The 21,918-nt window shown below is 44.1% G+C and overlaps 1 protein-coding gene across 5 annotated transcripts; it reads left to right on the top strand.

The window, feature by feature from the left end:
* The first annotated feature begins 1,194 nt into the window (after positions 1-1,194).
* tnrc6ba (trinucleotide repeat containing adaptor 6Ba) lies at positions 1,195-20,834 on the top strand. Of its 5 annotated transcripts, none has more exons than XM_054767968.1 (22): positions 1,195-1,464; positions 3,743-3,832; positions 5,656-5,677; positions 5,828-6,259; positions 6,340-9,225; positions 9,683-9,844; positions 11,407-11,603; positions 11,753-11,827; positions 11,986-12,192; positions 12,348-12,458; positions 12,623-12,748; positions 13,545-13,715; positions 14,377-14,502; positions 14,642-14,837; positions 15,036-15,203; positions 15,387-15,530; positions 15,784-15,927; positions 16,012-16,101; positions 16,251-16,454; positions 16,559-16,626; positions 16,763-16,902; positions 19,954-20,834. In XM_054767968.1, the coding sequence occupies exons 2-22, from the start codon at positions 3,776-3,778 to the stop codon at positions 20,504-20,506; spliced, it is 6,279 nt and encodes a 2,092-aa protein (XP_054623943.1). In that variant the 5' UTR covers positions 1,195-1,464; positions 3,743-3,775; the 3' UTR covers positions 20,507-20,834. The 5 variants fall into 5 exon arrangements, with proteins under 5 accessions (XP_054623943.1, XP_054623947.1, XP_054623946.1 ...); XM_054767972.1 differs by having other exon boundaries at positions 15,063-15,203; XM_054767971.1 differs by having other exon boundaries at positions 11,989-12,192.
* Positions 20,835-21,918: the final 1,084 nt, after the last annotated feature.

A 21,918-nucleotide genomic window follows, 5' to 3' on the forward strand; every position in this document is an offset into this window, starting at 1 on the left:
CTAAAATTGATATCTATTTAAATAACATTTGATATAGTTTAAAATTAAAAAGTGTTTTTTTTTTTTTAATCATTGCGCCCAAACGTTTGCTTCTGCTTGGTGGCCCTGCTTTACAGCATGCTTGGGGATATGATGTGCTCGTTTACACATTTAAAAATACTGTAATAATGCCACTTTTAAAGAATTGGCTTCTTTATTTTAGGATTTAAGATTAGTGTCTAAATCAACAAAGTAACCGTTGTTACAGTATTGAATAAAATACTTTGTATCGTTTGCACACTGTATTGAATCGTATCGAATCGTTCTGTTTTTTAAATATATAATTTTTTAATAGGATCGTATCCCGTGTATCCAGATGCATATGGAATAGTCTACCACGAAGAGATTGACATCCCTAAACATCATTCTTTGTGAATAATTTGTCTTTCTGGCCATATCATTCAGCCCAGCTTCATTTGGTGGAAATGTAGACATACTAGTCCTGTCTCAAAAAGTCCTTTTTATGTCAGATACACTATGTGTGACATTTTGCTTCTGGAAACGCAGCCAAATCGCCCGCTGACATCAACATCACAGCGGTCTTCGTTTCTGTCTCAAAACCTAAAATTGACACTTTTACTTTTTACATTGCTCTCTTGTGGTCATTTCTCACCAGATTTACAAAATGAGCACATGTATGCGGTGCCTAAAGCCTCTGGTCACTCACGGTGGTCTTTTGATGTCAATATCTCGGGTCGTTTGACCGTGATAAGGCATTTGTACGGGATAAAGTGTGTTCATACATTTCAGTGAATATGCCAAATCACTGCCAAGATTGCCGACACCAGGTGGAGTTAATTACTCCCCCTCCTTCACTCGCCCCTGCCAACTGGAAAGTCTTCCTTACTCAGTTTTCTAGTTTTGCACGAAAGCGTTGGCATGATTTTGCTCCAGTAGTTGTTTGCACTAAAAGGGAATACATACTCCTATTATCTCAATAAATTGTATTTATTGTTGTATTTATATTTTGCTAAGTTGTTCACAAAATTGTTTGTAGATTAGATATTTTTGTTTCAATCATTCAATTATGTTTAAAATAATGAAGTTAAACAACACTGTACGGTACCTGTGTTTACTTGGTATCGGATCGACACCAAAATTTGCAGTATCGACCTCCCCTACTGGCCATTGGAGACGCTTCATGCTGAGCAGCAAAATGGCCGCCCGTCCACAGACTTGACTACACAGCGCTTTGAAATTGAACATTTCTGCATATTTTGCTTGACTCTGCAGCAACCACAGTACTTATATACTAGCCAGTAGCTTGTTGCGAGTGCATTTTCATTATATTCCACTTACTTGACTCTCCGCTCAGGCGTCGCTGTTCTTGTAGCTTCGACGAATGCCTCAAAAAGCTGAAAAAACCCCGCACTGAAGCACTTTAGCTAGCTAGCACGCTAGTTTTCTTCATATGTGATTCCTGAGGTGAGTAGCGTAGTGCCTCTTGCTTGTTTTCCCTGCTACATCGAAATCCACTAACAGCAGTATAATTTGTCAAATATGTCTCACATTGTGCTCAAAATAACCCTCGAAGCAAGGGCTACTTGTAGCTGTCAGTGTGTAGCTTAGCATACTCTGCTAATGCTTGCTAACCTTAGCCCTGACATTTCACTGTGATGTTTTCATGTTCAGCACTCAGCATATGATATAAAGGCTCTTTGTTTGCACAACAAAGAGTGCTGTTATATTGTTGTATGTTAAGATTGGTCTTCAGTCAGTGTCTATTTATACTTTTTTTTTTTTTTTTACTGCTCAAACAAGCAGTTCTGCAAATGTACCTCTGACATTAACATGCTAAACATTGCTTACGCTATACTGACTGGAACTTTAACAGGTAACGCAGTATGTTATGCTGTGCTGTTTTTTACCGTAGCAAGTGGAAGGACGTAACTGTAGTAATCACATATAATTTGAGGTGTGTGTCTACATATGATTGAGGAAGGATGTCAGTGTCTGCCGGAAGCTAGGCTTCTGGAAGTGCTAGCCATTGGTGCTTACATTGAAACAAATTAATCACAAGGGTATGTTTTGCAATGGTTATTGGCATTTTCCAAACTGTTATTGTTTTAAATAATCCCTACATTTTTCCTTCATTGCTGTATACTATACCTTTCTTCCATCCATCCATCCATCCATTTTCTATACCGCTTCTCCCCATTAGGGTCGCGGGGCATGTTGGAGCCTATCCCAGCTGACTTACCATTCCTGACATTATTTGATGATTGTATGTTGAACACGTACTGTACGTGATGCTCCACAATCAAAGAAATAGGACTGGTTTTGAACCTCGAGTTGCTAGTTTTGTGTTGCTTTGCGTGTTGCAAAGATGACTTGGCTGACAGTGACCGATTGGAGCAAACGTGCAGCAACGTCAGCAACGCAGAAATGCTCTAAAACGAAAAACGCTCAAACTACACCATAAAACCAATGTATTGCTGCAATCACACAAACCCCCAAAACAACTGCATGAGCGAAATGCTGTAAGTTCACGGTACAAAACGGATGTAAATGGACGTACATGGACACACAAATAGAGATCTAAAACCCCCCCGCAATTTCCCCCACTTCGGTGTTCTCCAGCCACACCAGTGGTGTTAATTAAAAAAAAAAAACACCTGCTGTCTTGCACATTTTAGCCATATCAGAAGCCTGAGTAAGCAACCACAGCTGGCTGGGTCGTGCATTATAATGTGTCTGTTCATTTACATCGTGATATATATTAAATGTACAATGACATCTACATAATCTTTTAAATCAGTACCGTGGGCTGCAACCCAGGAAGGTGTTTTTTTTATTTTTAATCGTCTTGTGCGTTGCATGCTGCACAAAATGAAACCATCACCCGTAAGTCAATAGCTTCGTTACTCGTGTTTCGTTGTTAAGTAAGATTTAAATACATGAGAAAATGTCGCACATATATTATGGCACAAGCCAAAAATGTCAGTTTTACCCATCCACACACACACACGCTGAAGACGAGTGTTTGTAAATGTCAGCTTTTAGGGACAAAAATTAATGTTTGCCTGTGGACAGGAGGCCAAATGTATTGGCAAAATCAGTATGTCCACTGTATGAACTTTTGCTCTGTTTTGATCCAATTCTTTTTGTGTGAACTCTTCACATTCGCGCTGTGTCTTGCTTTGAATAGCAGGAGTATTTATTCCCATTTTGAAGAAAAAAAAGTTCTTCACTCTGTCTATTCCCACACTGACATATATACCTGTTTGTGTCTTGCTTCCTCGCACTCCTGAACAGACGACGCTTTTGGATAGACTGCCCTCTGTTCAGTGGTGACTCAAGGCTTCGATAATAAAATACACAAAAGACAACTGTTTTTGGTGGGCAATTCTCACTGATACAAATAATTTCCAAAACAGTCCACGTTTTTAAAATATCATGGCCTAAACTCCCTTGTAGACTGTCTAAACTGCTTGATCTTACAAGTGTGATTATCTCACAGCACTCTGCATGCTTATGATGGGGATAATTACTGTTTGTTGACCCCATGTTAAGCATTATTCTGAGCTCTGCCACCTGATGGCTGATTTATCTGTTAAGGCCTATTGAATGCTACTGTTTACACATGTACTGCATATGGTTTCACATTGCTGCTTTATACTGCAGCATCCATCAAGCCACACGTGTGCTTTTGGCATTTTATTCCATTTACACAATGAAGAACTTAACATCTTTGTCCCTCCAGAAGAAAGGAGTATCAGGACTGGAGCAGTAGTTCATGGAAGACAAGAAAAGGAAAAAAGAAGAAAAAAGGAAAAGGGAAGCCTCACAGAAGGTATGTTCAAAGATGTTGAACTGTTCCAGAGTCAAGCCGTTGCTATCATGAACCTGTTATTAATTACACTCAGTGTCATGATGGTGTGTGTGTGTGTGTGTGTGTGTGTGTGCGAGTCTAAAGCTTCTGTAGCGAGCAATAATTTCATCGTGGTGGGCCACCACAAATACATGGATGTATGGGAAACACCGATTCGAACACTTCTACCGTGCATCTGGAAAGTATTCACAGCGCTTCACTTGTTCCACTTTTTTTTTTTATGTCACAGCCTTATTCCAAAATGGATTAAATTATTTGTTTTCCTGAAATATTCTACACACAACACTCCATAACGACAATGTTGCAAATTGATTAACAATAAAAAAAAACTGAAAAATCACATACATAAGTGTTCACAGCCTTTGCCGTGAAGCTCAGAAGTGAGCTCAAGTGCGTTCTGTTTCCACTGATCATCCTTGAGATGTTTCAGCATCTTAATTGGAGTCCACCTGTGGTAAATTCACTTGATTGGACATTATTTAGAAAGGTACACACTGCTTTGAAGGTTCCAATGAGCACAGTGGCCTCCATAATCCGTAAGTGGAAGAAGTTTGGAACCACCAGGACGCTTCCTAGAGCTGGCCCGCCATCTAAGCTGAGTGATCGGGGGAGAAGGGCCTTAGTCAGTGAGGTGACCAATAACCCGATGGTCGCTCTGTCAGAGCTCCAGCGTTCCTCTGTGGAGAGAGGAGAACCTTCCAGTAGTACAACCATCTCTGCAGCAATCCACCAATTAGGCCTGTATGGTAGAGTGGCCAGACGGAAGCTACTCCTGAGTAAAAGGCGCATGGCAGCCCGCCTGGAGATTTCCAAAAGGCACATGAAGGATTCTCAGATCATGAGAAACAAAATTCTCTGGTCTGATGAGACAAAAATGTCACTCTTTGGAGTGAATGTCAGGCGTTACATTTGGAGAAAACCAAGAATGTCCTTGAGTGGCCCAGCCAGAGCCCAGACCTGAATCCAATTAGACATCTTGAGAGAGATCTGAAAATGGCTGTGCACAGACACTTCCCATCCAACCTGATGGAGCTTGAGAGGTACTGCAAAGAGGAATGGGCGAAACTGCCCAAAGGTAGGTGTGCCAAACTTGTATGGCATCATATTCAAAACAACTTGAGGCTGTAATTGCTGCCAGAGGTGCATCAACTAAGTATTGAGCGAAGGCTGTGAATACTTATGTACATGTGATTTTTCACTTTGTTTTATTTTGAATACATTTGCAACAATTTCAAAAAGACTTTTTCACATTGTCGTTACGGGGTGACATAAAAAAATGTGGAAAAAGTGAAGTGCTGTGAATACTTTACGGATGCACTGTAACACTCGAATAAAGTGTAAAATTATGTTAACCGCTAAATATTAAAACATTAAAACACTCTTTAAGGCTCTTTTAATGGCAAATGACAAGACTGTTGTTGCAGATTTGCCTCACATTTCATTTTTCAAGTGTAACAACAAAAGAACCACTGTAAAACCAGGCTCAGAGGTTAGGTCGATTTATTTGCACTAATGTGTTGGGATGAGCAGAATCTTCTTTTAATGCATGGTAAAGGTTGTCTGAAACAGTAGGAAATGTTTTGATTAAGGGTACATTAATCTTTCTTTAGGGTGAGTCCATGTAAGCAGGACTTGAACCAGTAAACCTCTAGGCTGCTGTTTAATGTAAAACTGAATGTTATCCTATTTGCAATTTTCCTATTTTGTAATTTTTGTCCTGTGAGAATTGACATTGGAATCATTAAATTGGTTTTACGTCTGTCTTTATTGTCTTTGTCTTTTAGGTCACAGAACAAAAGAGCAAAGGTAAGCAGCACAGTGATCTATTGAAGATACAGAAGTGAGGTGTAGTAGCTGTGTTCTGGAAATCTTATCTGATGTTTCTTTTTTTCATTCACCTGCATCATGATCCTTAACTACACCCCCCCTGCTCCCTGCCTTGCCGTGAACTACTAGACTTGACCAAGCAGGCGTCTGCCCAGCCTCCTGCCACTCAGAGCAGCCCTGCCTCCCCCTGCCCTGGACCCACCCCCTCTGCTTCCCCGTCCCCAGCCACTTCAGGCCCTGGCAGTGCTGCCGCCCAATCACAGGGTGGTAACAATGCCAAGCGCCTTGCAGTGGCCAACGGACAGCCCACCTCCACCCCCGGTTCTTCCTCCACCACAGGCAGCACAAGTGGTACTGGGAACGGGAATACAAGTAGCGGAGGTGCGGCCCTGGCACCTCAGCAGCAACCTCGTTATATGCCAAGAGAAGTGCCACCGCGATTCCGCTGCCAGCAGGACCATAAAGTGCTACTGAAAAGGGGCCAGCCACCACTGTCCTCTATGCTGCTGGGAGGGGGAGGAGGAGGGGAAGGCGCGAATGCAAGCATAGCTGCTGTCTCAGGTACGAATTACCAGCGTTTGTTTAAAACTAATATGATCGAAATTCCTTGTACACAATTAAACCTCGAATCATCATTTCAGATTCTGGTGCAGCTACCTCCTCTTTGGCCCTCACCTCATCATCAGTTGCTGCTTCTTCCACTACTTCTAATTATGCAAATTCCATGTGGGGGGCAAGCTTAGGCTCCCAGGCCTCCTCTCAGGGCAGGGAGAAGGTGATTGTAGATGGGAATGACCTGGAAGAGTGGCCCAGCATCGGTGGCAGTGATGGAGGAGGAGCTTGTTTCACTGTAGCTGGAGGAAGCGGCAGCAGCAGCAACAACAACAATGGAATGCCTGTGAACAGCACTAGTGCCTCTGGCAACCAATCCTCATCCACTTCCTTGTTCTCTTTGCCCAATGAATGTATGCAGTCGTCCAGTAGTGTGGCATGGGGGACGGCTGCCTCCCAGGGCCATCTTGGAGGAGGAAATGCAGTAGTTTCAGCCGGGCCTGTGTTACAACAGTCCTCCTCACTTTCCAAAGCCTCCACTGTGCCAGGAAGCCATGATGCCAGTGGCCTCGTTGACAGCAGCAGTGGGATTCCAGGTGCCAACTTTAATCCAAATGCCAATCCTTCGGCCTGGCCTGCCCTGGTACAACAGGATGAGCCTGCTGCTGCAGGTGAAGGAGGTTCGTCTTCCTACCATCACCAGGGCCCTGGAGGGACCATATCTGCCAACAATTCTGCTTCCGTAGGGCTAAAGGCTGGGTCAGTTGGGGTGCTAGGGGGTCACCAAGCTTTGCCTGTGAATCAATCAAGCACCCACCAGCACCAACTTCACCAAATGCAATCTAGAGACAGAGAGATGGGAGGGGGGAAGTGGGACAGCGAATCAGCGGGACCAAAAATTGCAGGAGAGGAAGGAGTTGTGGGAGGAATGGGCGCTGGGATAAATGTTGGCGACCACAATCATTCTTCCTCATGGAGGGCCCAGCCCTCTTACCCTGCTTCTAACTCCAAAACGGGTGCCTCAAGGACTGATGGATGGGAGGGTGGCATGGGGGGATACAGAGCTGCTGAGGGGGATAATGGGACTTCAGGTTGGGGTTTTCCAGGGCCCTCTCGTGGGCCTAATGCATGGGGGAGTGCTGGAACTGGGGGAAATGATAGTCAAACTGGGGTATCTCAGGGAGGGTGGGGGACATCAGGAGCAGGAGGGGAGAAAGCGATGTCTAGTGTTGAATGGGGTGGGAGTTCATCTGGTACTGGTGGAGCAGAAGCCACAGGAGGAGCCTGCAGCAGTAATAGCAGCAGCAGTGGATGCAGCACAGCTGGCAATCCCGTCACCTCACCATCCACTGCTATGAACAGAGCTTGGGACAATCAGAAAGGAGAGGTTGAAACGGGGGAATGGAGTGAGGGAGGAGGACAGGGAGCACAGGGAGGATCCAGTGGTGGGAATTCTAGAAGCGAAAGGGAACCTTACGGCAGTCGTCCTCGACGTCCGCCACCCAATACTGAAGCTGCCTTAGAGAGCCTTCTTAGCCGATCTGATCTTGATCCACGGGTCCTATCCAACACAGGCTGGGGCCAAACACAGATCCGACAAAACACAGCTTGGGATGTTGATGATCAAGTGGAACACAATAAGAGTGCACTGTTATCAGCTTCGACAAAACACTCAACTTCTCTGGGAAATTCTTCCCCATATACCTCTGGACCCAGAACCTTAATTGGTGATTCTAATGGTCCAGGTGTCATTCCTCCCTTGGTTTCATCTGTTGGATCCTCTGGAGAGGGCTGGGAGACCAGCAGCAGCAGTAGCAGCAGTGGTGGGACCTCTCTATCTGGGAGAGGCCCACCTCCTTCGGGCCCCAGTATGAGTAATCTTGGCGTCTCGCAATCTGGTCCAGTGATCGCAACATGTACTGGGGTTGGATCAGGACCACTGGGACATAACCAGCAAGGGAAGGCTACAGGCTGGGGTGGAGGAGGGATGGGAGCTGTGGATAATCAGGAGTCCAAAGGTTGGGGTAATGAAGAATGGAGAGCCAGCAGAGGAAATGGAGGCAGTTGGGATGGTCTTGGGCAACAAGGCAGCGCTGTAAGTGCAGGCTGGGGAGGAAATGAAGAGAAAGGAGCTATCGGGTGGAAAGAAATGGGTGGGGAAGGACAAGGAAGTGAGTGGGGGTCAAGGCAGAAGGTTGGGTCAGGTAGGGGCTGGGGTGAGAAAGAGTCCAAATTAAATAGCAGCGGTGGGGGATGGGAAGATGACCAGAACAACAGATTAGGGAACTCAGGTGGGGATGCAGGAGTGGGTGGTTGGGGAAACTGGGATGAGGATGCTCCACGGAGATCCTGGGGGACAGGGGGTGGAGGGAGTGGGGCAGGATCAATCAGCGTTACTGGGTCCAAATCCCATCAAAGTTGGAGTGGAGTAAATAAAATGCATCAGATGCCAAACAGCCAATCGGGCTCCATCACAGGCCTACAGGCACAACTGCAACAGCAACAATCACAACCCCGTAATCAGCCTCCACAGCTGCAGCAAGCATTGGACCAAGGGGCTATGCAACGGGGTGGTGGGAGAAAACCAGTCTCCCAAGTCCAGAACCAAAGCTCAGGCTGGACCTCAGGGCCCATCCCTGCTGGTCATGGATTAGGTGGAAGTGGTTCTGAACAAAGTGGTTGGGAGGAACCCTCACCACAGTCATTAAGCAGGAAAAATGAGATAGATGATGGGACATCAGCATGGGGAGACCCAACACATTACAACTACAAGCCAGTTAACATGTGGGATAAGAACAGCACACCTGCTGGTCAACAGCCACATGATCTGGGACAAACTCAACAGCCACAGCAAGGACCTCCAGTACAGCAACAGCAAGGACCTCCAGTACAGCAGCTTTGTAGACCAGCTGCAGGACTTGGAGGCAGCAGGGACTTCAACACTGGCCATGGTCAAGGAAAAACTGCTGCAATGGGTGAGAAAACACCAACAAGTATTTCAATCTGTAAAAGGATCATGTCTAACCCAGTCATAAGTCTACATCAAGTGTGTCCTATGTGTAGCCCGGGGGCCATTTTTGGTCCGCAGGAAATTTTTTATAATGTAAAAATGTATTTATTATTAATGAGATATACTATTACTTATTTTGTTTTGTTGCCTATAACACAAATCTAATATGTTGGTGTATAGTATATATTGTCCTAATTGGATTGGTTTCAGCATCTTTCATGTACAACATGTATCAAAGTGGTTCCCCACACCACCTCCAATTTTTCTGCATATGGCCCCTGTGGAAAAAGTTGGGAAACCCCTGGTCTACATTAACAGAAGTTTGTTAGCACTTTTCAGTAATGGTACGCGTGTGTGTGTGTGTGTGTGTGTGTGTGTGTGTGTGTGTGTGTGTGTGTGTGTGTGTGTGTGTGTACACACAGGTACCTCGGGCTGGGGTGGTACACCTCCAGCTAGTCCCACTGTTGACAATGGCACTGCTGCTTGGGGAAAACCTACTGATGCCCCTTCTGGCTGGGGGGACCCCGATGATGCTGGGGGGAAAACAGGCTGGGGAAACCCTCCTCCCAATCCCATCAAATCTGGTGAGAATGTACAATATACAATAGAAAAAAAACAAACTTACATAAAGGAAAACTGCACTTTTGTTTTTGGAATTTTGCCTATCATTCACGATCCTTATGTGAGACGTGAACACGTATCATTCACTGTCTTTTACTTTGTCTGTTCTAAAGATATAAAAACGGAACAGCTTATTACTGCACGTATAGGACAAACTTATTCCGCCCATAAAGTCGTCTGAAAAAGTCTCCAAAAAGCGCCAACCATGCTCCATTTACATATAATGTGACGTGCATTTTAACCAAGCTACAGCGACATTATTATTAACATTGTTACGCCGATCGAACTACGTTACTGGCGCATTGATAGTTAGCCATACCACAGTGAGTACTAGCCAGCTAGCGACAAGCTTCACCACAGACTCGCCCGCAGCGCATCACCTCAGCCTCAGACCACTACCAAAAGGTAAGGCTACATATAGCTACATACAGCCAGCGCTATTTTTATTTTTTAGTTTAAGTTAACGCTAGGTGTAGGTGTTCGTTTCTATGCTGCTATGTGAAATCAATGCCCCAAGAAAGGAAGTTTCGTTAATGAACAAAATCCAACAAAACAAAATGTGTTACATGTTATCACAAATGTACCTGTTACTACATGGTCACAGCATGTATATAAAACCATAAAAGGTTGTTGGTTTCTGGAGGTGTTTTAATAGCGGTCTTTGTAGGCAGCATAGGTGGATCCCATAAGTGCAGTAAAAGAGACAGCTCGAACTGTCTCTTTTTGTTTTTATATCTTTAGAACGAACAGAAAAGACAGATGTGTTCATGTCACGCATAAGGATTGTGGATGATGGGCAAAATTCCCCCCAAAAAAGTGCAGTTTTTAAAAAAGTTATGGCTAATATTCACTAGGGGTCTAACGATTCATTCACTACATCAATGCATCGATTTACTGTATATTCCTTCGATTCAACTACATCGATCTGGGTTGTCAAGTTCCATTCAGGACTACATACTGTATATATCGATCTAACTTAGTTTAAAACTGCAAAACGTCTGTCAGTGTACTCTTGCTAGTTGTTGCACCGTTCTTTCAAAAGGCTGCTTTGAGTACAGGTGAAAAAGTTTCAACACCTAATTGAAGATAGCATACCACATTCATTTGCTGAGGAATTTGCATTATGTCCCTCACCTTTGGGTGCAAAGTGCAGGTTTGGATTGCACTATAGAAAGTAGATAATTAATCATGGCTTTGTACTCATTGATAATTTATTCTTAAGTATGTCAGCGTTATTAATAATACCTGGTTCCCTTCCAAAAAACACCATAAATCTAGGAAACTTTACGTGCACTTTCCAGTATCCAGGTATTTATTTCACAGTCACACTGGTTGAATTTTTGGCTAAAAAGTTACTGAATCATTTCGGATCGTATTGTTCTCAATGAACCAATATCTTCTTGAATTGTATCAGCATCCACGAATCATGATATAAATCGAATCGTTGTTAAAAGAAATTGTTACACTCCTACTATTGAGTAATATAAATATATAGAAATATTAAAATATATAATTTCCCTAACAGCATCCAAGTCTATGCAAGACGGCTGGGGGGACAAAGAGGGCTCTGTGGCGGCTTCACGTCACTCGAGCTGGGAGGAAGAGGAGGAGGGTGGGGGCATGTGGAACAGCACCGGCTCCCAGGGCAGTGGGTCATCTTGGGGACAGGGTAGCAATGGAGGCTGGGGACAGAGCCACACTGTCAAGAAGCCTAGCAACAAGGTGGGTTACCTGGGAGAAAAACTGACCTCCCCGATGTTGCTTTGTTTAGTTGTCTACATTCTTTGTATGTTTGTAAAGCACACAATATATTAGCAGAACTATTAATTAAGAATTGCATTGCATTCACATATTGTGACATTCTTACTCAGGGTCCACTCAAGGTTGGCGGGGGAGATTCGTGGATGAGCCCCATCAACAGACAATTCTCCAATATGGGGCTTCTGGTATGACATTGAACTTGTCATCCAATTGCTCTGATATAATGTAATGTAGATGCATTGGATGTATTTTAAATTGTTTAGTGCACTTTCAGTGGAAAAAAATATAGATAATTAACAGATGATCTTTTAAGAGATGGTGACGGTTGGCCCTTTGTGCTTAGCAGAATGATGATCCTAGTGGTCCAAACATTGACCTGGCTCCAGGTTCCCTCCAGGAGAAAAAGATAGATATGGAGAAAAGAACCTTTGGAATGATGGATTACAATGGAGACATGAGGAAAGGAGGAAGAGGGGGAGGGAGCATGGCTTATCGTTCACCTGTTTCCAAAGAGGCAGCACCTGGGGATGCGGTTTCTTTCTATGACAAGGTAGGCCTTGTGTGCTGCTTATGATCTTACCAGTTAGTCTTTACTTCCTTGTTTGATGTTAGCTCTTTTCCTTCTTCATTTTACCCCCTTGTCTCACTCTTTCCCTGTCCCTTCTACCACTCAATTTTTTCTTTGATTGGCTGTCGCTTGGCCAGACCTTGCTTTTGAACAATCAGGATGGGGAGGATGGTCCTTGCTCTTTGTTCTCACCACCCACCGCCTACAAGCCCCATTCCCTCTTCAATCACACTATCCCCTTTAGACAAGTAAGATGATATCTCCTCTTGTTTCTGTCCTCCCATCATTGCATTAGGTTCTGTGTAGTTTTGTGTTTGCGCGATAAACCCTCTAACATACCCCACAATTGTTTGACATTATTCTTCTTCTCCTAAGCCTTGTGTAAGTTGTAATTGTCCACGTTGAATCACAGGGTGGTCACAGTCTCCTTGGCAGTAGTGGAGGGATGTCTCAGCTCAGACACCAGCCCAATGTTCCACCCATGAACCAGTCCCCAGGGATACGAGCACAAGTGCCTCATCAGTTCCTGTCACCTCAGGTGCTCTTGTCTTATGTGTTCCCTGTACATCTATTCCACAGGATGTGTCTTTCAGCATGGTTGTTTAACAAATGAGAAGCATCACTGAATCAGTTAGGGTTAAATAACATACAAACTTGCTTATAATGTTTAATCCCATTTTTGCTTTGTTATTCTTATTTTAACTGTATATGTCTTGTATTCTTCTGTTTTATGGTATTGATTGCATTGCTTGCTGCATTGTATAGTGCCTCTGAGTTTTTAGAATAGCGCTTCTATATAAAGTAAATTATTATTTTTAAGCAGTAATTACCTTACCCATTTGCTTGGTTAAATACAGGCGGTGACCTTTTTTTTGGGGGCCTGGCAGTGTACTTTCAAATTAGGCAACAGGTTCGGAACCCCACAAATACACAATGTTACACACAATGTTTGGATGTAAAGCTAGTTGACAGTTTTAATGGGAAAAAAAAAAGTCTTTTCCATTTGTATGTAGGATTCTTTTTGCAGAACTGTCTTTATACACACACACACCATAAAGGAGCTCAAAGCATGATATCTAATCATTAGAGATTACACAGTAACCTTTTCTAACAATATTGATCGTGTTTTTTCAACTTGAGTACAATACATTTTTCGAGGAACTGAATTGACTCGTGCATCACCAGCTAATGAGAACACCAAAAAAAAGAATCAATGTTAATCAGGAAGCAGTATACTAATATGGTTGCTCCTGGTTACAGTATCTGCATGTTAAGTAGTTCAGTAGTTTTTCTGTGGTAACGTGCATGCCTGTCATTATGTCCCTCCCCCTCAGGTGCCAGGCTCCTTGCTGAAGCAGATGCCCCCTCCTAGCGGTGGTGTGGGGGGTGTTGGTGGTGTGGGAGGAGTGACAGGAGTTGGGGGTGGTGTCTTCCCTCCCCAGCTGTCTCCCCAGCATATTGCCATGCTCAGCAGCATCTACCCACCACACATCCAGTTTCAGTTGGTGAGAATGAGCATGTCTTTTTGAAAGCTACTACAGGGTAGGGCTGGGCGATACGTCCCAAAAGTCACATCCTGATACAGTTTGTTATATTCAATGTTTTGCCTTAAAAATAATAAATGACGGTATATGTCTAAGATATATCGAACATGATTGATATAATTCCTATTAATTATGCATTTATTTGTAAATGTAAATTTGTAAATGTTTTAGCAGGAACATTCTCTGCTTTCCATCGGAATTTCAAGCTGATCAAAAACTGACTCATGAGTGACTTCAGTAATGTTGATGAGATTGTGATGATTAAATAGACGGCCCTAGAAAGCAGTGAGAGACATTGTGACCAATCATTGGTGCTGCTGTAATGATGGGCATAGATGACTGTCCAGTGCTGACTCAATTACGGTACAATCACACAGTGGAGCAAGGCGGGGGACAGGCATACATGCACATAGTTTAAACACAACACCACTATACCGATGTAAACGGCATTTGTCTCATCCTATATCTCTAAAAATATATGGGTATATTGTAGAAACATACCACGAGCCCTCCTGTAATGCTTCAGAAAATGTTACATGCAGCTGACCTATGTGCTTGGCAGTGCAGAGGATTAAAATACCCTGTTTTGGTTTTGTTTCTTGTCATTCTGTTTCTGTGTTAGGCTTGTCAGCTCCTCCTCCAACAGCAACAGCAGCCTCAACAGCAACCGCAACAGCAGCAGCAGCACCTGCTGCAAAACCAGAGAAAGTTTACACCGAATGTGCGGCAGCAAGCTGACCCTCAACAAGTATACACATGCACACAACTCTCTTTGGCTGTTGTTGAGATGTTTGACACAGTTTGTTTTCTAGCCCTCTTTCCTTGTATTTTGACTGTTTTTGTGTGTGTGTGTGTGTGTGTGTGTGTGTGTGTGCGTGCCCTGACAGCTGGCCAGGATCATGGCAGTGCTCCAGCAACAGCGCCAGCAGCAGCAGGTCGGGAGCTTAGGTGGCAGTGTCAAACTCTCTCCCTCACACCATGGTGGAAGTGGTGCCAAATTACCCGGGGCTGAGGTCTTGCCCCACCAAAGCCTGGCAGGAACTGTGGCTGACCTGCACCAGAAAACACTTGGCCCCTACTCTAGTAAGTTCTCAAGATTGCCAGTCAGGAATTATAGTATTATTATTTGAAAGGTGATGGTCAATTATAACTGTTGAGGAGCCATCGCATTACAATCATTCAATGAAGTGGCTTTGTTGCACATGTTTGTTTGTGTTGGCAATCCTACCCCCCGCTCCTCCTGATATGTTTGTCCTGGCTTGCTGTTGTCCTTGTTTACAGGCTTTAACTCTGGTGTGAACCTCTCAGGTCTGGACCTGAGTGGGTCTGTGGTTGGGGGGCCTGGAGGAATGAAGGACATGGGAGGTCAACAGTCCCGTTTCAAATGGATGATGGAGGGGCACTCCTCCCCTGACACCTCCTCACCTGAAAATGCATTCCACAAAAATGGTGAGATTCCTTTCCTTTTTTTCACGGCTTTGACCTCCAACAACCAATTTTGTCTGTCGAACAACTGGAAATATAATAGAATCTAAAAATGTTAATGGGATTTGAAGTGTAATCTCATATTAAGTGATTTGTGCAGCCGTCTGGTGTTCAGCAATATAACATACACTGACAATTTCTCCCCAGGTCCTGTCACCCCCATGAAGATGCCAGGGGGCTCACCCTACTATGACATGATTGTTGGAGACCCACAGGGTAACACCAACTGGCATCGCACGCCTGGCAACAAGTTGAGTACCAAGCAGACCACCACACCCAGCTGGCCCCCTGGTAGGTGGCACAACATACAGTATCATCATACTTGTTTTACGTTGAGGTCTTAACAATATTTATAGATAAAGTCATAATTGTATGTCTGCTGTTCTTTAGAGTTCACTTTATGTAATGATTTTAAAACGATTTTATATCTTTATGGAATGTTTTTTTTTAAGTCATTTTACCTTTTTTTTTTTTTCTCTAAAGCACTTGGAATTACCTTGTCTATGAATTGTGCTCTATAAGTAAACTTTCCTTGCTTGCCTAGAGTTTCAGCCTGGTGTTCCCTGGAAAGGAATAGATCGTGTTGACCCCGAATCTGACCCCTACATGACCCCAGGGGGCATGATGGGAAACACCGTGTCTCCTGGCCTCAATGACACCGAGCACCAGTTGTTACAAGACAATACTGGTTAGTACTGAACAAAATATGATCAAAAGCGCCATTAAAAAAAAGCCAGTGTACAAGTCCAACATCAGCTGTTCTTTATCACAGATTCCATCCCTCCCCTCAACACCTTACTGCCTTCACCTGGTGCCTGGCCCTACAGTGCCTCAGATGCCCTTAACAACGCACACAACTCAGGTAAAATTAGCACATTTACAGTGGAACCCCGCGTAAGTCGGTCCTGCTCATGTCAAACAACTCACGTCCCGGTCTACAATATGTTTTGTGTTTATCAATATATGATATGCCTAAACCTGTCTAATCCACTTCCGCTCTCCCTTTTACAGCAAAGTACACAGACTACAAGACTGGATGGTCCCCTGAGCCCATTGGTCACAAGTCCTGGAAAGCCAGTCGTGGCAGCAGCCAGTTTCAGCTGTCCCGCCCACCTCCAGGCTTAGCCAGTCAGAAGCAGCTAACACCCACCCCGTGGTTAGGCGGCGCACCCCGACTGGCGGGTAGAGGCTGGGGGAGTGGTTCAGCCACTACTAGTAAGAGCCAAAGGCGTTTGGTTACATAGACAAAAGGAAAAGTGAAATTGTGTTTGCGAGACATTTAGGAATGTCAGTGATTTTGCTTTTTGCTCTCTCTGTAGGCTCGGCCTGGAGTGATGGCAGTTCCCGGGAAAGCTGCTGGTTGGAGCTCAGTAATCTAACACCGCAGGTATACTCGCAGATTAAACTATTTGACTTTAAAGTTTTTGCCAAGCTTCATGTACTCGGCTCCACTGTCAAAACATGACATGTTCCTAAATGTCATCCCTCAGATTCAAATTCTGCATCTTTTTTTTTTCCTGCAGATTGATGGCTCTACGCTTAGAACCATATGCATGCAGCATGGCCCTCTGCTGACCTTTCACCTTGGCCTAACCCAGGGCACTGCTCTCATTCGCTATGGCTCCAAACATGAAGCAGCCAAGGCCCAGAGCGCCCTCCACATGTAAGACTAAATACTTTTTTTTTTTTTTTTTTTTTTTTTTTACCTCCCTGATATACTTTGGTACTGTGGTATATCATCATCATCATCATCATATATGGTCCATAGAGCATAAAAAAATAAAGATATACTGTATATCTGTATATAAAAAGTACACAGCCTTAAAGAAATTTGACATATCCCTTAGGACAGGGGTGGGCAAACTACAGCCCAGGGACCACATGCGGATGCCAAGCGTTTGAATCCGTCCACCAGTTGCTTCCAAAGTATTTAAACCTTTGACATACAAGCTGGCAACATGACTTGCAAGTAGTCAGTGTCAATATGAGACAACATTTTGATATTTTAAGTAGCTTTTCACATGCAGCCATCCAGACAACTACCTCACCCATGGTGCCAAACAAACAAAAGTCAACATATGTGACACACAACTTAACTTGCCCACTGAAAAAGGAGGGACCTTCACATACTCTTTAGTAGTCAATGTTTTATCGTTCATATTGTATATCACACATCCTTTATTCATGTACATTCCAGGTGTCTTATTCAGTATAAAAAAAAAATTTAAATTCAATTTTGTTACTTGATGTGGTCTGATGTTTAAAGTGCTCCTGATAAAAGGGACACAAGCACATATATGACGCTTAAAATAGTGTGCATGTATCAAATGTACTGTATAGTAAAAAGTTTGGCCATATATAAAGTTTGGCCACCCTTGCCATAGAAGCCAATGCAACTTCAGTCAACAACAACTGCTGATGCTGTATCCATTAGCTTTACAACAAAAACAGCAACGACACTTACAATGTCCGCTCTCATTGGGATGACTCTGTCTTCCAGCACAAAAAAAAAAAAAATGCGGCCAGCAAAAGAGCATCGTGTTGAATCTTCGTAGTGAAATTGAAAGCCAGTAGTATCCACTCTTTGGTCTGTCACGTTGCAGTGCCTTGAGGCGTGAGTGATGCTGAGACTAGTGGCTAGCGAGGCGTCGTGTTACAACCAGATAAATACAGTTTTTCATGTTAGCAGCTACAATAACAATATTGCGGTATCTTGGTTAATATACAGGACAGTTATGTAAATTGAACACTTGTTTTTTTGTTAGGGCTTTAGCTTGCCTCCCATGAGTGCATTGTTAGCTGGCTTATACCAAGTCGTTTTCTCTCGTTAGAGTGCACAGAAAAGGTAAAGAAATGTGTTCATGAGGTTTGTGGATGATGGGCAAAATTCCAAAAAAAGGTGTAGTTTTCCTTTAAGTTAGCTGGATATTTGAGTTGGCTACTGTATTTGCAGTATAACGTATAATTTGTTTGCTGCTTCAGTGTTGACGTAAGATCGACATAATTTATTGTTTTACTTACCTGACTGGTTGGAAGCGTAGCGTGTCACAAACATAGCACTCTGTACACCGTGAATCCGGAGGTGTTTAATCCTCTGAGTCGCGCACCGTCCTTTGCATGATATGATGATGGTGTCGCAAATGTTGCGCTGCGCCAACCGTTCATTTTTTATTTTTTTTTTTTTTTTGCAGAATTTCAGCCAAACTTTTGAGCGCCGTCATACACTGTCCATGGTTGAAATGGATGAAAACATACTTATTTTTCGTTGTTGTTGTGGCCATTTTTCTCAGTCAGCAGGCTGGTCGATCATCAAAAGTAGGAGTTGAAATTTTTTGAAATCCTGGGAGAATATTAATCCCGGTTCTCACTGATGCTTGATGCCAACCCTGTGTATAATATGATTCAAATTCAGTGTGTGATAATGTCAACTTAATGCAACTTGCAATTGTAGTATTTCAGTATAAAAGTAGCAAGTGGCACAGTAGCACTTATTCGCAAGCTAGAAGATTAGGGGGTCTGCAACACTTTGGTCACAATCGACCAGTTGATGTTTTGGACTTTGCCGGCCGATCGCATCTACAAACTACCTGCTCTCCAGGCACGTAACCCACAAGCCCCAGGCACAAATTTAAGGCACAAATATAACGTCAGACGTGCACCTCTTCGAGACCTGCAAATCTTCGAGCTGCAATAAGCAGTGAGCAGCCCCTTTCTCCTCAACCCCAATCGCTCACCCATGACGCTAAGCCAACAAGCCCAAAAGTAGTGTTGTAGTTTGCTGACAGAGCATATATTTTTATATATGGGATGTCCGATATTTACTTTTTTGCTGTAAAGCTAATGGATACAGCATCAGCAGTTAGCTTCTCGACGTGGCTATAAACAACTTTGTACAACTCGAGTAAGCAAACATCTGAGAAATACTTTCGAAAGCGTGGTGCGAGGAGCTCCACGTTTGGTGAATCCGGCGTCTTGCACGATAGAAAAGGTGTGGCTATCCAGTGCGATACACATTTTCCCATTGATGGCTTTCGCCCTGGGAATTGGAAGTATTGAAGAAGTCTTGGTGCCGCCTCGCATCACCAACGCTTTGCAGTCATTGCAAATCGCAAGTATAACGTTAGTCATGAGCGAGCAACCTTGCTACTAGCCACACGGCGGTTTACACACTACAGACGCATTTTGATGAGATCATCAGTTGCATGGCGGAAAATACGGGAGCCCATAGGCCTATATAAAGCATTTTTTTTTTATCGGTTTTCATGATAGGAAAAAAACCTGCTACAAATATCTCAGCAGCCATGATTCAGAAGAGCTGAGCAAAATGCAATCAAGGGTCATTAAATATGGACGTTGCATTCATGAGGCACTTTGCGTTGAGCGTTTACGCCGGATTGAAGGCGTGAAGAGTTGCGTATGCACATTTGGACAGTAGGTGAAGCACAAATTGCGTGAATGTGTGCGTACGCCACTTTATTTAAGTCTGTACGCACATTTTGGGTTTCTGGCGTATGCAGACTTTTATTCAGACTTCCACGCACAGGTGTGTATGAGGTGTTTTAAGAAGCTGATTTCCAGTGCCATATACGCTGTACGGAGTTGGAACGACATCTCTTTTCTAGGAAAAACCTCCTCAGCTTCATTTCAACAGTTGGTGGTGGGACTGAAATATTACATGAGCCTTGCTTGTGAGTGACTATTTTTGTTTTAATAGGTGTGTTCTGGGAAACACCACCATCTTGGCGGAGTTTGTGAGTGAGGAGGATGTGGCCCGCTACATTGCACAATCCCAGGCTGGAGGGTCCGGGAACGGAGGCACCAGCATCGGCTCTGGCACCACACCTACACCATCCTCTACGGTGGGCACTAACAGTAGCGGGGCCCCCTGTGAGCTCGGTGGAGCAGGGGGCAGCAGCGGCGGAGGAGTCGGTGCAGAGGGAGGCTCCACGCCGGGAACCGCACTACCAGAGGCAACCGGGCATTCCGAATCCACTTGGCAGAGTCTGGACAGCACAGGCAGCTCATCGGACCAGTCCGCCCCACCGGCGCCCGGCCTGGGCATCTTCACCCAGTGGAGCAGCAACAGTGCTGGGGTGGGTGGAACTGCGGGTGTGGAGCCAGGGAGGCAGGGTCTGTGGGGGGGTATGAGCGGGGCAGGGTACCCCAGTAGTAGCCTCTGGGGGTCGCCAGCACTTGAAGATCGTCATCAGATGGGCAGCCCAGCCTCGCTGCTGCCGGGGGACCTCCTCGGCGGGGGTGGCGACTGACACGCGACCATGTTGAAAGTCACATGTCACGCTCTTATTTATTTACACGTACAAATGATGTGAATAGAAGCTACACTGGTCACCCAACATGCAGGCTACATGCAATACATTGCTTATACGTTTGTTTCCTAAGTGTAATCATCAACCTTAAATGAAGACCACAGTGAAACTTGAAGCAGAGGACTGAACCGGGTTCTAAGTTTTGTCTTTATAGTCCACATCTCATCATATTGCTCCATCACTCAGGCATGTACTGTAAACGGGCTCCTCCGAGTCCCACGTGTCGACACGTTAACTCGTTGCTCTTGTCCCACCCCCACCCCCCAAATCGTCTCCCTCATTGTATTTAATGTCAAATGTCAGCATTCAGACTTGCAGACTGAGCCTTCTTAGACCTGGTGTGTTTCTCTTCTTCACTTCTCATGTTCAGAAAGCTTGAAAGCGACAAAAGGATCTGTTGCAAATGGGGGACAGCGCCTCGCTAGCGGGTCAACCGGACCAGTGGCGAAATAGAAAAAGGAGCGTTTCTACTCGGTACTGACACCTCTACCTTGGTGGATCAACATGGGGCCCAGGGTTAAAAAACAAAAGAAAACAAAACGGAAAAAAAAAGAACATTAGCCAAACTTGCACTAATGCCTCGGGGTTTGTCGTCGACACATCAGATACAATCCCTTCGTAACTCAACACCCACCTTACAGGACAGGACGTCTTCTAATGTTACATCAGCAGTGGCCTTGGCCTACCTGCCCTCTCTCTCTCACACACACACACACACACACCAGTTACACACTGCTCTTACATTAAACAAGCAAAACTCTTGATCTCCATGTGGATGTACATGAGTTGTCTCTTTGAAGAGAAACGTGAAACTTTGTAGAGATACCTTTTTGTTCCCCATTCAAACACTGACCTCGCTCTTGTATTATTTTTTTTCTTACTCAAAAAAAAATCAACTCTGTTGTTACTCTATATTGTCCTGATTGTTAATGACTATGATCACTTATCGACTCGCTGTTCAAGGTGCGTGTGCGTGTGCATGACAGGAGTGTCGACGGTATGAGCGATTGTAAGACGGAGGAAAAGTGACAATATCAGGAGTGTCTGTGTTATTGCTACAATGTTGAATGTTTTTTTTTTTGTCCGTGAGAGATTAATAATGAGTGTATGTGTGCACTTATCTGCTTCAGTCAGGGAAGTGAATAGATGTTTATCTGACAGCTTGGCTTTTTCCATATGTGTGCGTGCGTGCGTGCGTGTGTGTGTGTATGCGTGCTTGACCACCAGACATTGTGATATCTAAAAAGTTCAAAAACATTGGCACTATTACTTGTCTCTTAAATATTTTTTTGCAGCATTATGTACCTGTTTGTTTTTTTTCCTGTCAAATGCGATTTAAGGAGAATTTGTTT

Source organism: Dunckerocampus dactyliophorus, chromosome 2 (genome assembly GCF_027744805.1).
Source record: "Dunckerocampus dactyliophorus isolate RoL2022-P2 chromosome 2, RoL_Ddac_1.1, whole genome shotgun sequence".
Lineage (NCBI taxonomy): Eukaryota > Metazoa > Chordata > Actinopteri > Syngnathiformes > Syngnathidae > Dunckerocampus > Dunckerocampus dactyliophorus.

Bases quoted from the DNA above. Each gene is read 5' to 3' on its own strand.
- tnrc6ba (XM_054767968.1), top strand. From the start codon at position 3,776: ATGGAAGACAAGAAAAGGAAAAAAGAAGAAAAAAGGAAAAGGGAAGCC. The intron at 11,604-11,752 runs GTGGGTTACCTG...ATTCTTACTCAG, and splicing joins TCAAGAAGCCTAGCAACAAG to GGTCCACTCAAGGTTGGCGG. The intron at 12,749-13,544 runs GTGCTCTTGTCT...CCTCCCCCTCAG, and splicing joins ATCAGTTCCTGTCACCTCAG to GTGCCAGGCTCCTTGCTGAA.